General features: G+C 43.5%; 1 protein-coding gene across 4 annotated transcripts in view; it reads right to left on the bottom strand.

Annotated features, from left to right (window-relative positions):
• LOC136879262 (proton-coupled zinc antiporter SLC30A2) overlaps positions 1 to 21,068 on the bottom strand; it is a 280,390-nt gene that overhangs the window by 47,984 nt on the left and 211,338 nt on the right. For all 4 annotated transcript variants that reach the window (XM_067153078.1, XM_067153081.1, XM_067153079.1 and 1 more), the window contains exon 2: positions 20,430 to 20,623. In XM_067153078.1, the coding sequence (XP_067009179.1) occupies positions 20,430 to 20,623 (194 nt within the window). The remainder of the gene's footprint in view (positions 1 to 20,429; positions 20,624 to 21,068) is intronic.

Below are 21,068 nucleotides of genomic sequence, written 5' to 3'. Positions count from 1 at the left end.
TGCTGCTGTGTAGAGCCATCACATGTATGCTAGAGGAGTAAACACAAAGAACAGTCACGATGTGCCAAGAAGACAAGCTTATCAATTCAGGGACCAATATCAAGAAACTGAAAAAGAGCTGTTAAAATATGTAACTGGATTAAGAGGTGATTTCTATTGATTTCTGCATGACATGTGACAGTTCAAGGTGCTGGAGATTGCAAAGAAAAGTACTACTGAAATCTCACAGTTGAAAGCAAATAGAGAGTGGCTGTGTTAATTCATTTTCTATTGAAGAAGGACATTTCTATGCCAGCAATGACTGACGGACCTATTGAATTCCAGCGATATTTACTGGGTGACTATCCATCCTGCACTTGCTGTCATATTTCCTCATTTCCTATCCTGTCCTCATTTTTTGTACCACTGATTTTAAGAATTTCATTTCCACAGCTTGAAATTTGCTAATGTACAGAACTGTGCTACTTTCTGTACTCCCTTGCTAATTTCTGCAGATGATCTACTGTTACCACACTATGAAGATAAAGGACATGTTTGACCTGTTCCAGTTTCTCTCCATCCAGAGTAATGTTGATTTGGATGCTCCATCATAGGACTGGCAACACAACTGTTTTAGATTAACTTATTTCAAGGCCAAACTGCTTGAAACACTGTATTCCAGTCAGTCAGCCTCTGTTGAATTCAACTTCATTTTCACCCTATATCACTACATCATCTGCAAAGGCCAGTGTGTTGAATACAGAGCTGTTGTCAAAAAATTGCTTAACCTTCATTCATTACAATGATGAACAAAAGTGGCACTAATATATTGTACACCTCGTCTTATCACAAAGCATTTCAAATATCCATTGACTATTTAAAAATCTCATAACTGTTCCATATTAACTTTATGATAAAGAAAATATGTAATTTTAGTAGTCCACCTTGGTCAAAACGTATATATTGATTAAAAATACAGTTAAAGATACATGTTTTGGCCTTACTGGGACTCCTTCAGTCTTGAAAAAGAATATAACGTTTATAGAAATGTTCTAGAAAAAACACCACATTAAAAATCCATAAGAAAGAATATTGATTCTGTTTTTTTTTTTTTTTTTTTTTGCTAGAGGCTCTACGTCGCACCGACACAGATAGGTCTTATGGTGACGATGGGATAGGAAAGGCCTAGGAGTTGGAAGGAAGCAGCCGTGGCCTTAATTAAGGTACAGCCCAAGCATTTTCCTGATGTGAAAATGGGAAACCACGGAAAACCATCTTCAGGGCTGCCGACAATGGGGTTCAAACTCACTATCTCACAGCCACGTGCCTCTAACCGCACAGCCAACTCGCCCGGCAGTATTGATCTTGAAGGGTTTCAACTTCTGATAACATATAAAACATGAAGATAACCAAAAAGCATAAAGAAGAATATATTAAAAAATCACTTGTTCTTGAGGTCTTGTAGAAAAGTATCAATTGTATCAGAAATATTGTGCTGTATAAAAGTTAGGAAATTGACAATTTAAAAAAAATGGATTTTAATATGTTGTCAATATGGACAACAAAAAAAACGTAACCAAAACATGAAACTGATACAACTGCCAAGGAGGTCAGCTACTGATTGCAGTTAAGGAAAGGGGAAGATGTTTATTGATTTATTTATTTGATTTGTGTTGTATAAATAATGTTTTGACATGGTTACTGAAATCCACTTTAGGGAATTTAAGTGAAAATGTAATTATTATTTGTACATGTCTTAATTTTAATCATATCGACGGATTCTCTCAAGAGTTAATTTAAGCTTAAGTAGACAGTAATTTTCCTGTAAATGTTTATGCAAACGTCAGATAGAATCTCGAAAACTTACACGCATGATAGAGGCAGTCTCTAGGGAGAGTGTGGAGCAGACACACCAGGGATCGCAAGTTAGCCGGTGCGACACCAGATTTTGGTTGTACACAGGGACAGTACGTTAGCAGGTAGAGCAGGGTTTTTGGTTAGGCGACTACAGGATTACTAACACAACATCAAACAGGGGAAATGCAATACTGAATAAGAAAGTAGGGCAGCAGGTGAGCTAGCGAACAGATCCGTGTACTGCCAGTACTTTAGTATCTGTTCCTTGGCTACGGCCAGAGCAAATTGTAGCTTCCACAGAAGTCCCACTCATCCACAGCTGTGACAATATGGAAGCTGCTGGGGTGTGGGTGGTGCTGAGTAATGACATGCGGAGCATGACAAGTGCGTCTGATTGTTACGGAAGTTGTTCCTCAAAGAATCAGTCATGCTGTAATAGCACTTTCTGGCCCAGTAAGAAAAGCAATGGCAAACTGCACCGTACATCACTCCTCATCTTGTGTAGTACATATTATATTGGTGCTACCATCCGTTGTTGCAGTTTTCTGTTACCAGTTTTTCCAACCAGCCTCTGGCCTGATGACCTGACAGGGAGACAATGAACAGATTATTGTTAAGATAGACACCACAATAGTGCAGGTCTATATGCCTACGAGTTCAGCCGATAATGAAGAAATCAAAACAATATATGAAGAGAGTAGATTTAACACAATATGTAAAAGGAGATGAGAATCTAATTGTGATGTGAGATTGGAATGCAGGGGTAGGCCAAGGAAGAGAAAGTTCAAAAATTCGGACTGGGACAAAGGAAGGGTTTGCTTCCACCAAATCCCTAATGCATATCCCTTTGATAACTTGCAGACTATCCCTACAGCATACAACTAGGTCAGTTGTAATGCCCCCATTTTCTACTATAATAGGTTAGTTTTTTACACTCATCTCCGAACCACCATCCACTCATTATATAATGCTCCTCTACCGCACATAATTCTAGTAGTTTTCCTCCATTTCTGTTACATTCTTCATCCTGGCTATTTCTGTTAACTACTAATACCTCGTCCTCATGTTGACTGTAAACTGGCTTCTTGTCCCCTATCCTCGCGTTAAGATCACCCATGATAATAATGCTTGCCTGATCATACATACTACTCATTAGTCTAATTTCTGTCGCTAAATTCTCAAAAAACTCATTCTGTGAAAATGGGGAGGTTAAAGGTGGATTATATATAAAAGCTATACATATTTCATTCATCCAATTGACCCTATCTAATATTCTTATCCAGATTAATTCCTTAAACTCTTCTACTGTAGACTCTTCCGGAGTTTTAGGCATTTTGCCATTCTCTTTCCCTCCCTTGTCAGTCTGTGACTTATTTCTCTTTGCCTATAAATCTTTTAGACTTAGGTTTTTACCCTTTACCATTGTCTCTCGTCTTCTTTCTTCAATCCCCTTGCTGACCCCTGGGCATTGCTCGATAGGGCTGTCTTCCAGTGCATTGCCCTCCGCTCCCTCGTGCACTGCTGACTGCTCAGCTCCTGTATCCTCTCCTCTTCCTTCTGCCGTATCACTCCCACCTACGTCATCACTGACTTCCGTCAGCGTTACCTTGCTCACTTCTGCTCCTTCCTCACACGTTACACTCTGCTGATGTTGGTGTTTATCGCCTATTCCTGTAGCTGAACTGGTGTCCACATGCGCCACCAGCGACCGTCTCCAACGATCAGACGCTGCCCTTTAATGTAGGCCTTTGGGCCTTGATATCTTGCTTTCCCTAGGTGTCTGCGTAAAATGTTTTGTTCCCTGATGACGCCACTGTCCATGTCCCTTCTCACCCAGATTTTCTCGCCTTTTAAGTTGCTGGTATTCCTCAGCACTATTTCCGTCATCACGGTTGATATTAATTTAACCTTGATCAGTCTTCTACCCTTCACTTTACCCACTCTATATACATCATCTATGCCCACCTCACTAAAGTTTATCTTCATTTTACTTTGTATTACTTCTACCATTTTAAATACTATTTCCACCTTGCTTTTGTTGTCTCCTTCCAGCACACCATAAATAAAAAGGTTTTTCCTCCTGAGCTCTTGGTTAGTCCCGTTTTCAGACCACTTTCCTTGACTCAGTTTCTCCTCTAAATCCCTGACTTTGTTCTTCAGCCGTTCTACTTCCTCCATGTTATGAGCCACTCTCTCTTTTATCACATTCATCTCCTCTTTAACACACTGTTTTAACTCTTGTATTTTCTTATTTATTTATTTCATTGGCTTGTTCTCTAATTAGCTCTCTTGTTTGCTCATCCTGACATGCTTCTTTGATTAGTTCCTTAATCATTTTGAATTCTTCCCATCCGATTACACCAACTGGTCCAGGCCCCAGGTTTAGCTCAACTCCACTAATTTCCAATAAGATTGCTATCACTGCGACTACCATCAAGGTTTGCAAGAAATCAGCTTCATTTTCCATATCAAATTCTATTCACAGTGACATACAATAATAAAAATCTTCCACCTTTTTGATATTTTTGTTTGCTTTTTAGCAAATTAACTAAATTAACTAAGTATCAAAAAGGTGGAAGATTTTTACTGTATGTCACTACCATCAAGGTTGCCAATACACCCATTTGCTGCCCATTTTTCTTCTCTCCTATCACATTTTCACATTTTATTCCTCCATTCCACCTTCCTATAGCTGCCCTGTACCGCACTAGTGAATCGCCCATATTCAGCACTCGACTCCGCACATCCGCTCACTCCACTGTCTCAATCACGACTGTGACAAAGGAATGAAAGAGGAAGAAGTCAGCTGGTAGAATTCTGCACCGATCTGACGGTGGAACAGTTGGAGCTTTAACCCCAGCCTTCGGGCTGAAGCCTTAACAAATATTTACGAGCAATAGCAGCGGGTTCTTAGGTGTCAATGTGTGGTAGCATACTGGTAATTTGAACTTAAAGCTTAGAATAGTATCCTCTCTCTTTATAAAAGAAACTGATAGATATCTCTGAAGTGCTTCGGCTCAAAAAGAGGGCTGTACTGCGTGTTTAAGTCTGAGAGGTTTCTCCCACTCACTACTCAATAAATATGACTCCTGATAGATGCAGAAAAACTACTGGATTGTTCTATATATTTCAAGAGTAGGCCTACTCAAGTAATTGTCCTGAGGAAGAACTTTTAAATGTTTATGCTCGCACTTAAAGCATGCTACAGAAAAGTAGACTGAAGACGGAGTTTTCAGTTCCGTCAAAGACTTGACTTCGGCAGCTCTACCACTACCTCAATTCATCCCGACCAGCAGTTTAAAAGACACAACGTCTCTCAAATTACCAGACTGTTCAGAACATTAGGAGCAACACCCATGACAAAAGCTGCACCAAGAATATGTTTTCCTTCCCACAACAGAAACAAGACCTTTGTTCAAAACACAGCAACGGTTTAATGCCGTAGTTGTGGTCTCAAATGAGAAGAATCTGGTTGCCAACATTGAGGGGTTGAACTCTTGCATCACAGACAATGTCTGCAGCAGAAAAGAGCAATGTATGGACTTAATTTTTCATCAATGTGCGAGTATGATACATTACTTATACATTTTTGTGAGTTTATTTATTGTTTGTTCGGTTTCTTCATTGATAATTACTGTAACACGCAGTTGCATTTTAGCACGAGCACACGAAAGGTGAGGAGAATTAATCGCCATCTTCAGAAGACAAATTACGAGCTGGCATCCCCTTAATAATAATAATAATAATAATAATAATAATAATAATAATAATAATAATAATAATAATTCAAAATTTTCGAAAGGATTGTTGATAAAAGACTGCGTGACATTATGCATCTCAGCCGACATCAGTGTGGCTGATCTGAAACCCCTGCAGCTTGAGAGCTCATTGAGAAGCACTGTGAAAAAGGGGAAGCCCATTCACATTGCATTTCGAGAAGGTTTTCGACCGCATATCACATCGTCTAATTTCGTAAGCATTGCGAGATGACGGAGTTCAACAACAACTCATTAATTATTGGGTTCAAATGTTTTGTGTTAACACCGATGCTCCGCCGGTATATCAAACAGCTTTTCGATCAAAGTTGGTGTTCATCAAGGTTCATCCTTCTCATCTCTCTATTTGTAATGTACACGATCACTTGAGACCTACAGCGCAAAGTTCTATGGAACATACCTACTCTATGCGGATGGTGACATGTTTGCTTGCCATCATCTACACCAAGTCCAAGCCTGGCATGATGCCCTCAGAAGATTTGGACTTTATCTTAACATCAAGAAGACAGAATACATTACAAACTAGAGTGACGGTGATACTGAAGTCAATGGTGAAAACTACCGAAGATCGATACTGTGCGTTACTTAGGATATCATTTATGTATTAACACCGACATTAACGCTGAAGTGCGGGCAAGGATAAGTTTTGGATGGATGCGATGGAGGAAGGTAACCAGAGTGCTCTGTGACAACAGAATGTCGATACGCTTCAATACCAATATAATGTTCCGTTATTGGACATTATAAATTTTCCAGCTAACTCATTCTTGGTTGCCTGCGTTTCACCCTCGTGTGCTAAGTTAGGCTCGTCAGTTGGGACTTAGCACACCACCCAAGACGCAAGGCTAGTGCATACCGTGGAGGTCACTGCAACGGACCATTATATTGGTATTATAAATTTACTCATTCGGGACAAATATTTTAGGTTCCCTATGGGAATCAACATTTACATTATATAGATACGCTTCAAGTCGAAAATATATCGTACAGCTGTTCGTCCGGTCACAGCTATGGAGCTGAATGCTATCAGTTACGAGACTAGTAGAGCACCAACTTCACGTTATGGAGATGCGTATGTTGCGTTGGTCGACGAGAATCTCTAGCCTTGAAGTGGTGGTGGTGGTGATTTTTGTTTTAAGAGGAAGTACAACGACGTAATCATCCTCTCTGAACAAATTAGTGGAAAAGAAATTTTTAAAATGAAAACAAAATTATTTATTCAACAAAGGAATTTGGAAACGCAGTACAAAATAAACAAAAAATTATTGAATTAGGCCGAAAAATTATTAACGAATCAAAAGGGAACCTGCGTTCCCTGAGTAACAGTACACTTGTAATTTATATACCCTTGATTAGTCCACTGTCGCACATAAAGCGGATGACGAGATCAGCAGTAGTCGCGTCATCGGCTAGTATGCGTTCGAGTGTTTCCTGCACGCCAAGGCTCCGTCCTAGGCCAGCAGAGAGATCGGCGCACTCTGTGAGGATGTGGGCCACGGTGAAGTCGGCACCACAACACACTGGGGGTCTTCCCTCTTTAGGAGATAAGAGTGCGTAGATCGTAAATGACCTATCCTCAGCCTACACAAACTATGGCCTCTCTCCGTGAAGGTCGGAAAGAGGACCGCCACACGGTAGTTGTCTTTTTAATTGATCTCAGCTTGTTGGGAGTTCGGATAGCTAGCCACTCCGATTCCCAGGACGTCAAGATGGTTCGACGTAGCTGAGAACAAATATCCTTAGCAGGTACATTGACAGGTCTTGCGGTAAACGTACAGCTCTCTTTGCAGCTTCATCCGCAAGTTCGTTTCCCGCAAACCCAACGTGGCTTGGAAGCCACGCGAAAGTGATTCTGGTGCCAGCATCACTTAACACGGCTAGAAGGTCATGAATCTGCTGCACCAGTGGGTGTTGCGAGAAACAGGTTTCAATAGACTGCAGAGAGCTTAACGAATCGGTACACATAAGAAAGTGCCTCCTTTCGTCACCCAGTACAAACTGCAGAGCTTCTAAGATGGCGTAAAGCTCTGCAGTATACACGCTACATACACTAGGAAGCGAGATCTTCGTGTTCATATCATCGGCGACGAAAGAGCAACCAACATTACCTCCTATTTTAGAACCATCCGTGAAGATATGTCTCGCGGCCGGATACTGGTGGAAGAAGTCCTGGAAATGCCTCCGATAAACGGAGGAATCAATGTTCAACTTGGGTCCACGGAGTAGATCTAGACGTATATCCGGTCGCGGAACCAACCACGGAGGTACCTCGCTAAAAGTTTGTTCAAGAAAACCACCGATATCGATATTCAAATCACGACACAGGCTATCAATTCGAAACCCAACCGGCCGTGTGGCATTCGACCGGTTTTGCTACCTCTGGTGGTATTGGGTACTAAATATGCATTGATAGCCTGGATGTAGCGGCATTTCACGAACTTTGGCAGCGTACGTGAGCAGTAATTGCTGCCTCCTTATCCGTAAAGGTGGAACTCCCGCTTCAGCGAGTAGGCTGGAAATGGGGCTAGTACGGAAAGCTCCCGTTGCCAGCCTAACTCCACTATGGTGAATACTGTCTATAAGCCTCAGCGTAGATTTTGATGCTGAGCCATAAGCCGCACTTCCATAGTCAATTCGGGAGAGGACCGTCGCCGTGTAAAATCGTAGCAGCACCGCACGGTCAGCCCCCACGTAGTGCCGCTGAGAGAAACTTTAGCATGTTAAGTCTCTTCATGCAGGCAACGTTCAATTGACGGATGTGGTGCTGCCACGTTAGTCTCTTATCAAAATGGAGACCCAGGAATCTGCAGGTGTCTACCACTGGTAAGATACTGTTTCGCAAGCGGAGCTCTGGTTCAGGATGTACAAGCCCACGTCGACAGAAGTGTACAACTGAGGTTTTCGCCGCTGAAAATCGAAAACCATGTTGCAGGGCCCATCTGTCGACACGGTTAATAGCTTGCTGTAGCTGTCTCTCAGCAAACGCCACTCTTCCGGAGCTGTAATGTAGAGCTAAGTCGTATACATACAGCGATTGAACGACTGCCGGCCCAGCAGCGGCAACTATGCCGTTGATGGCGATTGCGAACTGCGTGACACTCAGTACAGATCCCTGAGGCACTCCATTTTTCTGAACGTAATATTGAGAAAATGCATTCCCTACTCGGACTCGAAAGAGCCAGAGGGACATGAATTTCTCTATAAACGTTGGCAAATTTCCCCGAAATCCCCACTGGTGTAGAGTGGAGAGAATTCCATATCGCCAGGTAGTAAGTATCGTAAGCTTTCTCCAGGTCAAAAAACACGGTGACTAGGTGTTCTTTCCGGAGAAAGGCCTCCTGAATGGCGCTCTCCAGTCTGACCAGATGATCAGTGCAGACCGATGAGAGAGAAACCCACACTGGTAGTTAGACAAGAGACCTTCCTTTTCCATGGCCCACACAAGACGCGGGTTAACCATCCTTTCAAATAGCTTACAAAGGCCATTTGTAAGGCATATTGGCCTATAACTATCCAGGAGTTTTGGATCTTTACCTGGCTTGGGAATTGGTATCACAATTCCCTCACGCCAGTGAGATGGAAACAATCCCTCGCTCCATATTCTGTTGAATAGGGTGAGGATATCCTTGAGACATCTGTCACTCAAATGCTTAAGCATTTGATTAAAGCATATGATTATGGATTTTGTTCAGTCCAGGAGCCGTATCTCTGCATAGCGCGAGTGCACTCCGCAACTCCCACTCCGTGAAGGGCACGTTGTAGGGATGCGAAGCACTAGAGGCGAAAGAGAGATGGTTTGCCTCTGCTTCGCGCTTACTTGGGAGAAATGCAGGGTCGTATCTCTCAGAGCTTGACGTATCTGCAAAATGTGACGCGATGTGGTCGGCAATGACTGAAGGAATCGTAACAATGTCTCCATTAATAGAGATTCCGTGTACTGAGGGCACATTCTGTACTCCGACAATACGGCGGAGTTTTGTTCACACTTGTGATGACGGAGTATGTGCCGTTATGGATGACATATACTTTCCCCCTGTGGGTGGGGGCGGTAGAATAACACCCACGGTATCCCCTGCCTGTCGTAAGAGGCGACTAAAAGGGGAGCGTGGGTTGCCGACCACGGGGTCCCCAGCTGAGTCGTGGCATTGCTTCCACTTACTTGTGCCAGGCTCCTCACTTTCATCTATCCTATCCGACGTCTCTTGGTCAACACTTGTTCTTTTCCGACCCCGACGCTATTAGGTTTGCGAGGGCTAGGGAGTCTTTCATTTTCACGCCCTTCGCGGCCCTTGCCTTTCTTTGACCGATATCTTCATTTTTCGAAGTGTCAGATCCCTTCCACTTTTCCCTCGGATTAGTGTTATATAGAGGATGGTTGCCTAGTTGTACTTCCTCTTAAAACAATAATCACCACCACCTGACATATACTTTTCCCACGTAGCTTTTCCCACGAATCAAAAAACAGGTCTTCGCGCGCAGACGTTTAAATGTGATATGATTGGCCTCGTAGGATTCGGACGATAATGCTTAAAAGCCCGTCGGTGATCACGTATGGCTGCTGCAATTTCGTCCGTCCACCATGGGACCTGTTTCCGGCGACGAATACCGGACGAGGAAGGAATTGTTTCCTCTGCAGCAGCCAAAATTCCAGTAGTAATGGAAGAAACGTGGTCGTCAACAGACTCCAGCATAACATCGGCCATCAATGCGCGTTTCAAAAAATCCTGGCCAATTTGCCCGCCGAAGTAACCAGCGCTTGGGTATTTCGAGCTGTCTTTGATTTAAGAGAGAGAGAGAATTATCGGGAAGTGGTCACTATCACAGAGGTCGTCGTGTACTTGCCACCGTAGCAGAGGAACTAGCGCACAGCTGCACAAAGTGACATCTAGGTGTGAGAATGTGCCATGTGCGCAGCTGAAATGTGTCGGTTCCCCTGTATTAAGCACGCAAAGATCGAACAGGTTTATCAATCGCTCGAGCATCCTCCCCCTAGCACAGGAAGACGGAGAAACCCAGAGTGTGTTACGGGCGTTCACGTCTCCCAGCATGAGGAAAGGAGGAGGTAACTGAGCGATTAAATCGTGTAGTGCATGGATTTCAAGATCGTAGTCCTGTGGAATATACACGTTGCACACCGTTGTCATTACTGACAACGGAGTGCGAACTGCAATTGCATCTAGCTGAGTACGGAGCGGTATTTCCTCGCTGAAGATATCAGAGCCAAACTAGGCTACAAACGCCCCCAGTAACCGAGCCATCCACTGCTACTCTGTCTTTAGAATAAATGCGATATCCTCTCGTAATCGTGTCGTGTCCAGGTCTCAAACGGGATTCCTGTAGTCAGACTACGGAGGCCGCGTAGACGGATATCAATTGACATAACTCAGCTAGGCGACAGTGATAACTGTTGCAGTTCCACTGCAATAGTGCCATTGTGTGGATTGGTAGTGTTGCGAAATTAGGACAATTGCTTGCCCTTTTTCGGTCAGATACCTGCCACTTTTCGCCGTTCTTGTCGGTATTGTCGTCATCGTCCACGATAATGAGTGGTTCAGTCTCCATCGTCTCCTTAGAAGAGGGCGACGCGGTGGCCGTGTTCTCCGCAGACGGTGGTCTCATTGATCGCGAGCAGTGGACCTTCTTCCTGGGAGAACTTCGTTCCCCAGAACGTGATCGAGTAGAGGGACATCGTGTTCCCTCACTTTTGCCCACCGTTTTCGAACACTTTGGAGGAGGGCTGGCAGGTGACATGCCAGGCTTTTTTGGGGATCCTAGGACCCCCGGTCTCGTTGGAGAAGGTTTCTTCTCCAAACTTACAGGGGAGCATTTCGGCTTCCCTTTCTCCTCCTTTTTCGGACCAGTTGAAGGATGGCTGGAAGGTGATTTTCCAGCCTTTGTTGGGGAAGTCTTTTTCCCCCGCCCTTGTGAGGGACGACTTCCCAGCCGAATGTGTCTGGGAAGAATTTTTCCCGGACGTCTTCGGCAATGACGTGCTTGCTGACTGTTGAACCTGTGGTTTGACGTTTACTTGCTGTGTACTTGATGTTTGCGGAGTTTATGGTGGGACAGAGGGTACAAAACTTACGGGAGATGCGTGTACACTCGCAGCCTTCTCTGCAAAGGAGACGGAGAATTCCGGAGGAGCCATTGATTTATACTTCTTCCGTGCCTCTGGATAAGAAAGTTTATCCAGAGTCGTAATCTCCTGGATCTTTTTCTCCTGTTTAAATGTAGGGCATTCCTTGGACCGAGGGGCGTGCTCCCCAGTGCAGTTAACACACACTGGTGGTGGTGTGCACTCCGCACCGGCATGCGCCGCTTTTCCACATGCCTTACATATTGTTGATCCCTGGCAGCGTGGTGAGGTGTGGCCAAAACGCTGGCAGTTGTAGCACCTGATAGGAGAAGGAAAATATGGCCGAAGAGTGAGTGTGTACATGGATACCTTAATACGTTCGGGCAGTTTCTCAAGATTGAATGTTAAGATAAAAACACCCGTGTCATAGAGGTTGTCACCCACGCCTCTTAAGACGTTTAACGTCGGACACACCTCTACGAGCAAGGCTCCGGATAAGGTCATCATCGGAGGCCTTAATCAGGACCCTATGAAAGATAACTCCTTTGCAGGAGTTAAGGGACTTGTGGCTCTCAGTCTTAACTGTCAATGGCCCAAACATTGTGGCTTCAATAACTTTTTACTCTGCACGAGCGTACTAGTCTTAATGAATACGCTACCATCCCGCAATTTCCTCATTTCATCTTCTTCAACAAGACCTTCCACAGCATTGCTTATCAGGAACGGGTTCTCTTGAAGAAAGCTCTGTCCATCGAATCTGGTCGCAACCAGAAATCGTGGCAGACGCTCTTCAGAAACTTCCTTACTAGACAGGTCAACATGATTGATACGTTTATGTTTCCTAGCTGAACAATTAAAGAACGCAATTTTAAGGCCTGCAGCCTTCGATGAATCAAAACCATACGTAGTCCCACGAGTACCCAGGATGTAAAAGGTCGACCTTCGGCAGAGCCCTGACGTACCGAAGGCAAGGCTATATACTCCAGAGGGCGCCCGGTATCTGGAGGTGGGTCGCTAGGAACTACTCTCCCAGTAGCCATGCATCACCTCGCCACGACCCGAAACTTGTGATTGGGGTGGGCCGCTAAGAACTACTCTCACAGTAGCCATGCATCACCTCGCCACGACCCGAAACTTGCGATTGGGGGAGGATAAAACCTCCACACTAACCTATTCTACCCGAAGCAGAGAGGTTGGCTAGACATGAAGATGAATGAAATTTAAGAAGGTGAGAACAGAAGGATAGAAATAGTTATGAAATCTAAAGAGCACAGACACCTCTCAGGCAACTCGGTGGACACCTTGTTAGTCTGGCCCTACACCGAGGCCAATCCAGCATGGGTAACCCTGAGCTGGCACAGCCCTCGGGATCAACAAGCACGCAAGCCCCCACACCGACGTCAAGGTCATGGTGTCTCTAGAGGGGGTCTCGCCTTGAACACGCTATTCGGAGGAAGATTGGCATCGTCCCAATAAATGAGAAAATGTGTCAGAGACGTCTCCAATGGGATGACCAGATCATGCGCGCAGCACCTCACACTGTCACTAATACTGCCTACCACCTTAAATTCAGCGGAACACGACCAACTGGAAGGCCAAAACAAGTAGCCTACGTCAGGATGCCATTAACGCCGACATAACAGCACTCCACCTACAGCGTGTTGTTTTCGATCGCGGGAAACGGCATTCCTTGATCCATCAAGCGGACCCTACACCAGTAGGATAAACGTGAAGAAGAAAGAAGTCTTTGAAGAAAAACTGCATAGAAGTTTAACCCTTCCCCGCCCACATTTTCGGTCTGCTTATCGCCAGGTTTCAGCCTATTATTTAGGAAAAATTGAAGCAGAAAAAAGTTAAATACAATAAAAACCACCGATCACAATACATTCAAATTTTCAATAATATTGGAAAATATGCCATCACATCCACTTCTCTATTCATAGAGTCATAAGGATGTTGGTTCAAACCTCCCCCCCCTCCCCGCCCTACTGGTGATACTCGACACAAAAGTAGGCTGCACTTTTACATTTTTAAATTGTCTGAATCCCTCTAAACCAATAATCACGTGATTCTGGAAGTGGAATGATGCCCATCCACATAAGATTTTATTTCCTCTGAGCAAGTGTCTTCCCATTCTGTATCTATTTAATGTGTCTGTTTGAATGCTGCGTTGATATTTATATGGAATTGGCAATGTCGCTGAATAGTATGTCTCCTCCTAACATACACAAAAAAACAATCTATTTCTCGTAATACTCTTTCCAAATTATGGACAGGTTCAACATCATCCATATAATTATTCGAAGTAACGAAACGAAATGTTTGTGTTACCGGTACTTGAATTGCCCACGGCATCGCCATCAGGTCCGATTTCTCGATATCCGTTTTCACTTATATCACTTATCACTCAAATTATCTTCGTTGATACGTTATTCACCCACTCAAAATTCACCTCCACCCCACTCAACGATTCTGTGTCACTTTCTTCGCCTATATTCAGCTCAGTTTCATTATCCACAATATTAATAATAATAAATTTTATTGCGCACAATGTGCATAGAGGTTCACAATTAGATAAAACAGCGTGGCGTCTAATGCGCTCTGCGTTAAGTGTAAGTTCTTAATAAATTCACTAATCGAACAGGACCTCGAGGAACACTTCTGGATATGATATCTTTCACATACTTGGTCAGAAAGCCTACACACAAAGTTTATGTTCGGTTCGTGAAATACTTTGTTTTTACACATCTTGAAGTGGAATCAGTGCACAGCCAAGCTCGTAACTATGCGTCTCAGTTGGTAGCCCGTTTCCATCCATTTCCGATCCGTCATGGCCTCCGTTGAGTAGAAATCTTCCCAAATGTCCCTCTTTTTTCTCTAAGTTTATGCAACAGGGTATCGTATGCTGCGCCTCCTGGTAAAACAACATTGTATCTCACGTCCTCAATCAGGAAAGTTTCTCTCGCGAGTTCATATACAAGTCGAGATTTTGTAGTCTTTGATACACTCAGGACTCGCTCCAGATATCCGTATTTTATCTTTTCCAGGTCTTCTAATTGTTTCACACTCAGAAATTCCCCTACGATCTCAAGCCCATAGGTTAACACTGGTAGCACTTTTACTCGAAAAAGCACCATGGCTGTATCCACTGCAATTTGTGTGATATTCTCAATGTCATTCATCGCTTTCAGAGCTGCAATAATTCTAACTCTTATATGGATCCTGCAACTGCTGCATGTGGTCTGCAAGGTTACACCCAGGTATCTGAAACTGCTAAATCTGCGAAGGCGGACGTTATTACACCATATGTGCTCTGTTTCCTTTAGTTTACCTCCTTTCCTGAATAAGACTAGTTCAGTCTTCTCATTTATTTTCATTTCATTCCTGTTTGCCCAGTCCACTAGCAAGTTCATCGTACGTTGTAGTTCTGCTATGTCTTCAGCCGCAATTGCCATGTCATCAGCATACAGGTACATTTCTGTGTCTGCCTTTTCCTTTATTTCTGACACTACATCAGAGGTGAAAGCGTTAAATAATATAGGGCTAAGTGGATCACCTTGAAGAACTCCTATAGTCTGTGGAATCCAATCTGACGACCCAATGCCATCGTCCACCTGTATATAATTCTCAGCTAACAAGTTTGATATGAGTGTTGTGACATTAGATGTTCCGATTAACTTCTCCAGCTTATCTATGAGTAACCTTCTGTTTACCCAATCAAATGCCTTGGAGTAGTCAATGAATGCCACAAATAATTTGCCTCGTGGCATTTCTAGAGTAATACGAATGTGATTCAGTAAATTCTCCAGTGTCATCGTTGTAGATCTTTTCCGTCTGAACCCAAATTGCTCCTCTGGTAACAGTGGATCCAATTTATTCATCACTCTCTTCGTTAAGATCCTCGTCAGAAGTTTCAAACCTGTTTGTTCCATCGCGATCCCTCTGTAGGAATTCGGGTCATCTGCGTCTCCTTTCCCCTTATATAACATTCGGATTGTTGCCTTCCTCCAATCTGTTGGGACCCTTCCAGTTTCGAGGCATTTGTTTAATAAGGCACTCCATACCGGTAACATCCCCCACACTGTCTCTTTTAGATGCTCATTTCTGACTCCATCTGGTCCTGGTGTTCTATTGCTTCTTCCTTCGTTGATGGCCTGAACGATTTCATTTTCCGTTATGACATTTGATGGGTCTCTGTGTTCCGGACACCTGAGTGTTGGTCTCGTGTCTCTCGAAGCAATTGTTTTGTTGATGTGAGATTTCCATGTTTCCATATCGATCTTAGAATGTATTTTGCTCGTTTTCGGTCGTACAGCCTTGTATGGATCTAAATTAGCTTCTTCTATGATCCTTTTCTGTTGTTCTTCCATATACTGAAGAATCTTTTTTCTCTTCAGAAGCTCTTTGCACTGAACTCCCTGTTCCCGGCACTCTTCCAAGTTTTCCATGTTCCTTCTTTCTCTTGCCCTGTTCAATTTTTCTATTGTGCTTCTCCTTGCCTCATAACATTGTTTGTCGAACCAAGGTTTTGACTTTCTTGTCCCCAGGCTTAGAGGAGCCGCTTCTTCATAGCAACTTGCTATCCACCATGCTGCGGAATCTATTTCACCTTCATCTATCATTTTCTTCACCTGGTCGATCTGGCTTGTCTTTGCTTTCACTTTGTTTATGTCTATATTCTTTCTGATTTTGGCTCCTTATCTTAGGTCAGCCGCCTCTTCTTTCTTCGTGATAATGTCTGTGCTCACTGGTAAGCGCTTTCTTACAACGGAGCCTTCTTTAAGGACCAGCTTTGTTGTTCCCGATGTTATGAGACCCCTTGAAAGCATTAAATCTATTGTGCTGCCTCCATTTGGTCCTATATATGTCCATTCCCGTTTTTTTGTTTAACAGCACGAATCCACTGTGCCTCAGGTGGTCCATAACATCTTCAGTTTTCCAGCTGTGTTTATCTACTGGACAGTTCAAGTCACCGACAATTAACACATTTTCTTCATCATTTATCATATTCAACGCATTTCCAAGCGTATCAACTATATCTGCTGCAGTGCGTTCAGGGCTGAAGTATACTGCCATGATCACTAATATTTTCGTTCGTAAAATAAATAGGTTTTCGTCTCTCAACAGTTGTTTACATGGGGTTAGATGAGGTTTAACGAGTACTGATACCCCTCCTGATGACTGCCCCTTTTCCTTGAGTTGATTGGCGTACACATGATAGTTATAGAAACCTGGTACATTTATTATTGAGTCCTCTCTGGCGAATGTTTCTGTTAGAACACATATGCCAAATTCCTCTAGTATGTTACTTGACATTAGATTTAGTGCACCTCTCAGTCCTTCTACATTCCAAGTCATGGCTCTAACCCTTTCATTGCTGTATACTACGAAATTTCCAAGGTTTCCGAAAATGCCGGCATACTACACGGGCGGGCCAGAACGAACTATCATGCACTCGTTCTAGGTCTTTGTACGGAATTCCAATTTTAAATGCTGTGCCGGTTGGCCTCTCGCTAACTGTATCACCGAACACCTTGCCGTCTATGCCGTTTTCCTTGAGATATTCGCATATGTCTTCCTTGGTTGTATTTGGTTCCAGTCTTTCTACATATAACTATGCGTTTGACTCTGCTGCCCTTATCTTGGTATCGCCTTCTCTCGCTCCTATTATTGGTCTGCTTCGATGGATGGTTGCATCATGAATATTGTCAAGATCACTCCCAGTTTTCCTCTCTCCTTTTCCTCTCGTATATATTCCTGTTACTCTCATTTTCTATTCGGTAGTCTCCGGATTCTCGTTCTTGCATTACTTCCCTTCCTTCTTTGTTCGTAATAAAAGCTCTTGATTCCTTAACCGCTAGTTTCTGGTTTTCATTTGGAATTTCTTCTTTGCCATGCATCGCCTCCTTCAATGGTGTTAGCTCATTGGTTATCATTGTGGGACGTTCCTGGTTGTGTGTTATTCCTCTTCCTTGCTCTGAGGCGGGGCGCTGAGGAGCTTTCTGTCTGAGTGTCATTTGTCTAGTTGATGTCCTTTGATTTTCCATATACAGTAGAGTCTCGCTCAACCGACCTTCGCTTATCCGACACTCCGTGTTATCCGACCCGACACTGGTAGTCTTAATTTGAACTTTAGGTGGATGCAATTCTGGGACACGGGGTGTGGAGGGTGCGACTGTGGGACAAGCACTGGCAGTCATGCGGTAGGATTGTTCAATGTAGTATTGGTTGGGTGCGGATGTTATAGTTTTCATATCCTCTGTGAGTATGGCGAGTAAACGTAAAAAAGTGATTGTTTCTGTGGAAGACAAGTAGAGTGGGTTAAAGAGACTGGACAAAGGGGAAACTCTCCAAAAAAATGGCTTCAGATTATGGTGTTGGACGTGTTACAGTGAGAGACTGAAAACATACGAGGGAATAAATTGAAAAGTGGTGCTCTACCAGAGCAACAAGTGGTGCACTGAAAATTAGAAAAACCAATGAAAAATGTGGGTACGAAAAAGTAAGTGAAGCACTATTTCTTTGGTTCACTAAAAACCAGGAAAAGGGCTTGTCAATATCTGGCCCCATTCTGCAAAAAATGGCGGTGTATATCCAGAAAAGGAGTTTAATATAGGGACCCTAATTTTACTGCCAGTGCTGGGTGGCTTGATCGGTGGAAAAAACGGTACGGCATTGGGCAGCTTAATATCTGTGGAGAAAAACTGTCAGCTAAATCCGATGAGGTTGTGAAATTTAAAAGACAATTTCAAGAAATAATTCTTGCTGAAGGATTATCCGGTGATCAGATTTTTAATTGTAATGAGACTGGGCTGAATTTCAAGATGCTGACATCAAAACTCTTGCAGCCCAAGGCAAGATGTCTGCACCTGGCTACAGGCGTAGTAAGAAAAGAGTACTGCATCTACTGTACAATTGAATTAACAAGTCAATAAATAGAGTCCCAAAAACATATTACATAATACAGTATAGCCTTCATATTTGTTTTAGTTCATTTTCAAAGTTATTCCGTATTAACCGACATTTTCGGTGATCCGACGTACTCCAGGTCCCGTTTAAGTCGGATAATCGAGACTCTACTGTACCTTTTTATCTCCGTTGGTATCATGGTTTTAATTTCCTCCAATTTATTTTCCATGTTAACTAGCATGTCCTCGAACCTTGCAGTTATATTTTCTAGTTTGTCTTCGTTGCGTGTTTTTCTCTAGACAGTTGGCTTGCATTCTGTGCACAACCATATTAGTTTGCAGTGTCTTCGTTTGATAATATCCCATTAGCCTTTAGATATGCCGCAGCAATCCACGTGTTGCCATTTGTCGCAACCTTCGCATTGCACTGCGTTCTCATTACCTCCAACTTCCTTGCTACAGATGTCGCACTGATAGTGGTCGTCATGCTCTCTGTTTCCAGTCAGTCATTTTATAGATGCCTAGATGAGTAATTGATGTCTACCCGATATTATTGTAACCTTTCCTATTCACTTACTCTTTACTTTCAGTTACAGCACTATTGATCTGCCTGACAATAGTACCTTAATGGTTACAGATGATACAAACCAAGACCGACTACAATATCTCAGACCTTATTCGGTAAATTGAAATAACATTTCGGGCACTTAGGACAAGATTGTAAACAAATAAATCAAGTCCAATTATAGTCAAAACAAGATGGTTTCCACTTAGGGCACAAAATTTATAACAAAATATGACCCCAATATTGATTAAGAATCCGTAGATTCACCAGACAATTCTAACACGCAATTATAATCCATAACAATGTCAGAATCACTTCCCTGAAAGAATAAATGAAGCTTAATTATTCCAAAAAAATATATGTTTTGCGCACCAAATCAACCAAATCAACAGTACTACAAGTCATGATAATATTCAATCCCGCCATGTTTACGAGCGAAACAGTTGACCCGCGCTTGCGGTTCAAGACCGTTCCCTAGGCAACGTCAAGACAAATTATCGCTTTTCTTCTATTTTATTTCTTAAAGCTTGTAGATATTTCTGTTTGTTTGTCCAACCCTTGTCCCGTTTCCCTACCGGGTCGGGTATGAGGTGAGATGAATCCGTTGTGGCGGGTTTTTTGAACCGGATGCCCTTTCTGACGTCAACCTCATCAGAGGGGTTAATGAGACGAAATGAATGACGTGATATATGATAGTAGGGAGAGGGTGAAACCCGATGCCGGCACATAGCCTACTCCTGTCGAATAGCACCAAGGGCTCTGCTCAAGGCTTAACGTCCCCATCCTACGACGAATCACCATCAACAGTGTCATATGCCCTCACTCCATATGAGCACTGCGGAGAGGTTTGGAATTTAATCCAGGCTTTTGGCACGCACTCTAGTGATTAGAAATTGTATACCCCTACCCTGCCGGTCAACATTCTGATGGTGAAAATGTTTTCGACCAACGGGACTCGAACCGGCTAACCTCGGAGTCAGACCGTTTTAGACTTCAGCGCCTTAACGATCATGGCCACCAGGCGAGCCTTGTAGATATTACTAAGTGGTCATAAATGCCTTATAAACATTTCACTGCCGAAAAAATACAAAACTATCGCATAGATCGCAGACGTGTGCAAATAATGCAGCTGGGGGCTTTCGGGCGCTAGGGAAGGGTAGAAAAGAGTTAACACTAAACGAATGTGGCTGAAGGTACGCAGAAGCATGTGGCCCTGAAAACATTTCACAATGATGAACAAACTTCAGATCTTCGAGCAGTTCACTTACTGGTTGAATACGAGTCTCTCCTTTCCGGTGACACTATGATACCACTCTTGTCAATTATGTCTCCCTCTGGTGTCAGACAACAGCCGCTAGGCTTGCCGTGGACACAGTAGATGATCCGCGTGGCACTGCCATTGGCAGCATCTGTTGGCGGACTGTATGACAGACTACTACCGTAAACAGCGTGGTGCTTGAAACTGAAACAGAAAACACGATACACCATCAATAACATGTGGGCTATCGTGGATTTAAACACACGAAACTTCATATAAAAAGAAAAAATTATGAGATCAAAGAAGATACAAAGAAAATTCATACAGAGAGAGAAAATAAAACGGCATCCATAATCCTCCACATCCTCCCCACCCTGGTCGATCTCCAATGGTACGACCAGCTGCACCGGTCGGATGATCTCTGTTCCATCGCTGAGTCGGGAGGACGAGATTCCTCGCCTCTCCGTCACGGCCAGGTCTCTCTCCAGAGATGCGAGCTCGTCGCCATAAGGTACGTGACGTGGACGCAGATCGTCTTGAAGCAGGACGACATCCCTCTCCCGGCACTTTGTCCATCTTCCGTCTGGTTGCCACACCTCGTGGAAGCTTCTTAGGGCGAGAAGGTACTCCTTCCACCTCTTACAGAAAT

This window comes from Anabrus simplex, chromosome 8, assembly GCF_040414725.1.
Source record: "Anabrus simplex isolate iqAnaSimp1 chromosome 8, ASM4041472v1, whole genome shotgun sequence".
Classification (NCBI taxonomy): domain Eukaryota; kingdom Metazoa; phylum Arthropoda; class Insecta; order Orthoptera; family Tettigoniidae; genus Anabrus; species Anabrus simplex.
Note: the sequence above shows the minus strand (reverse complement) of the source record. Positions and strands in the feature narration are given on the sequence as shown.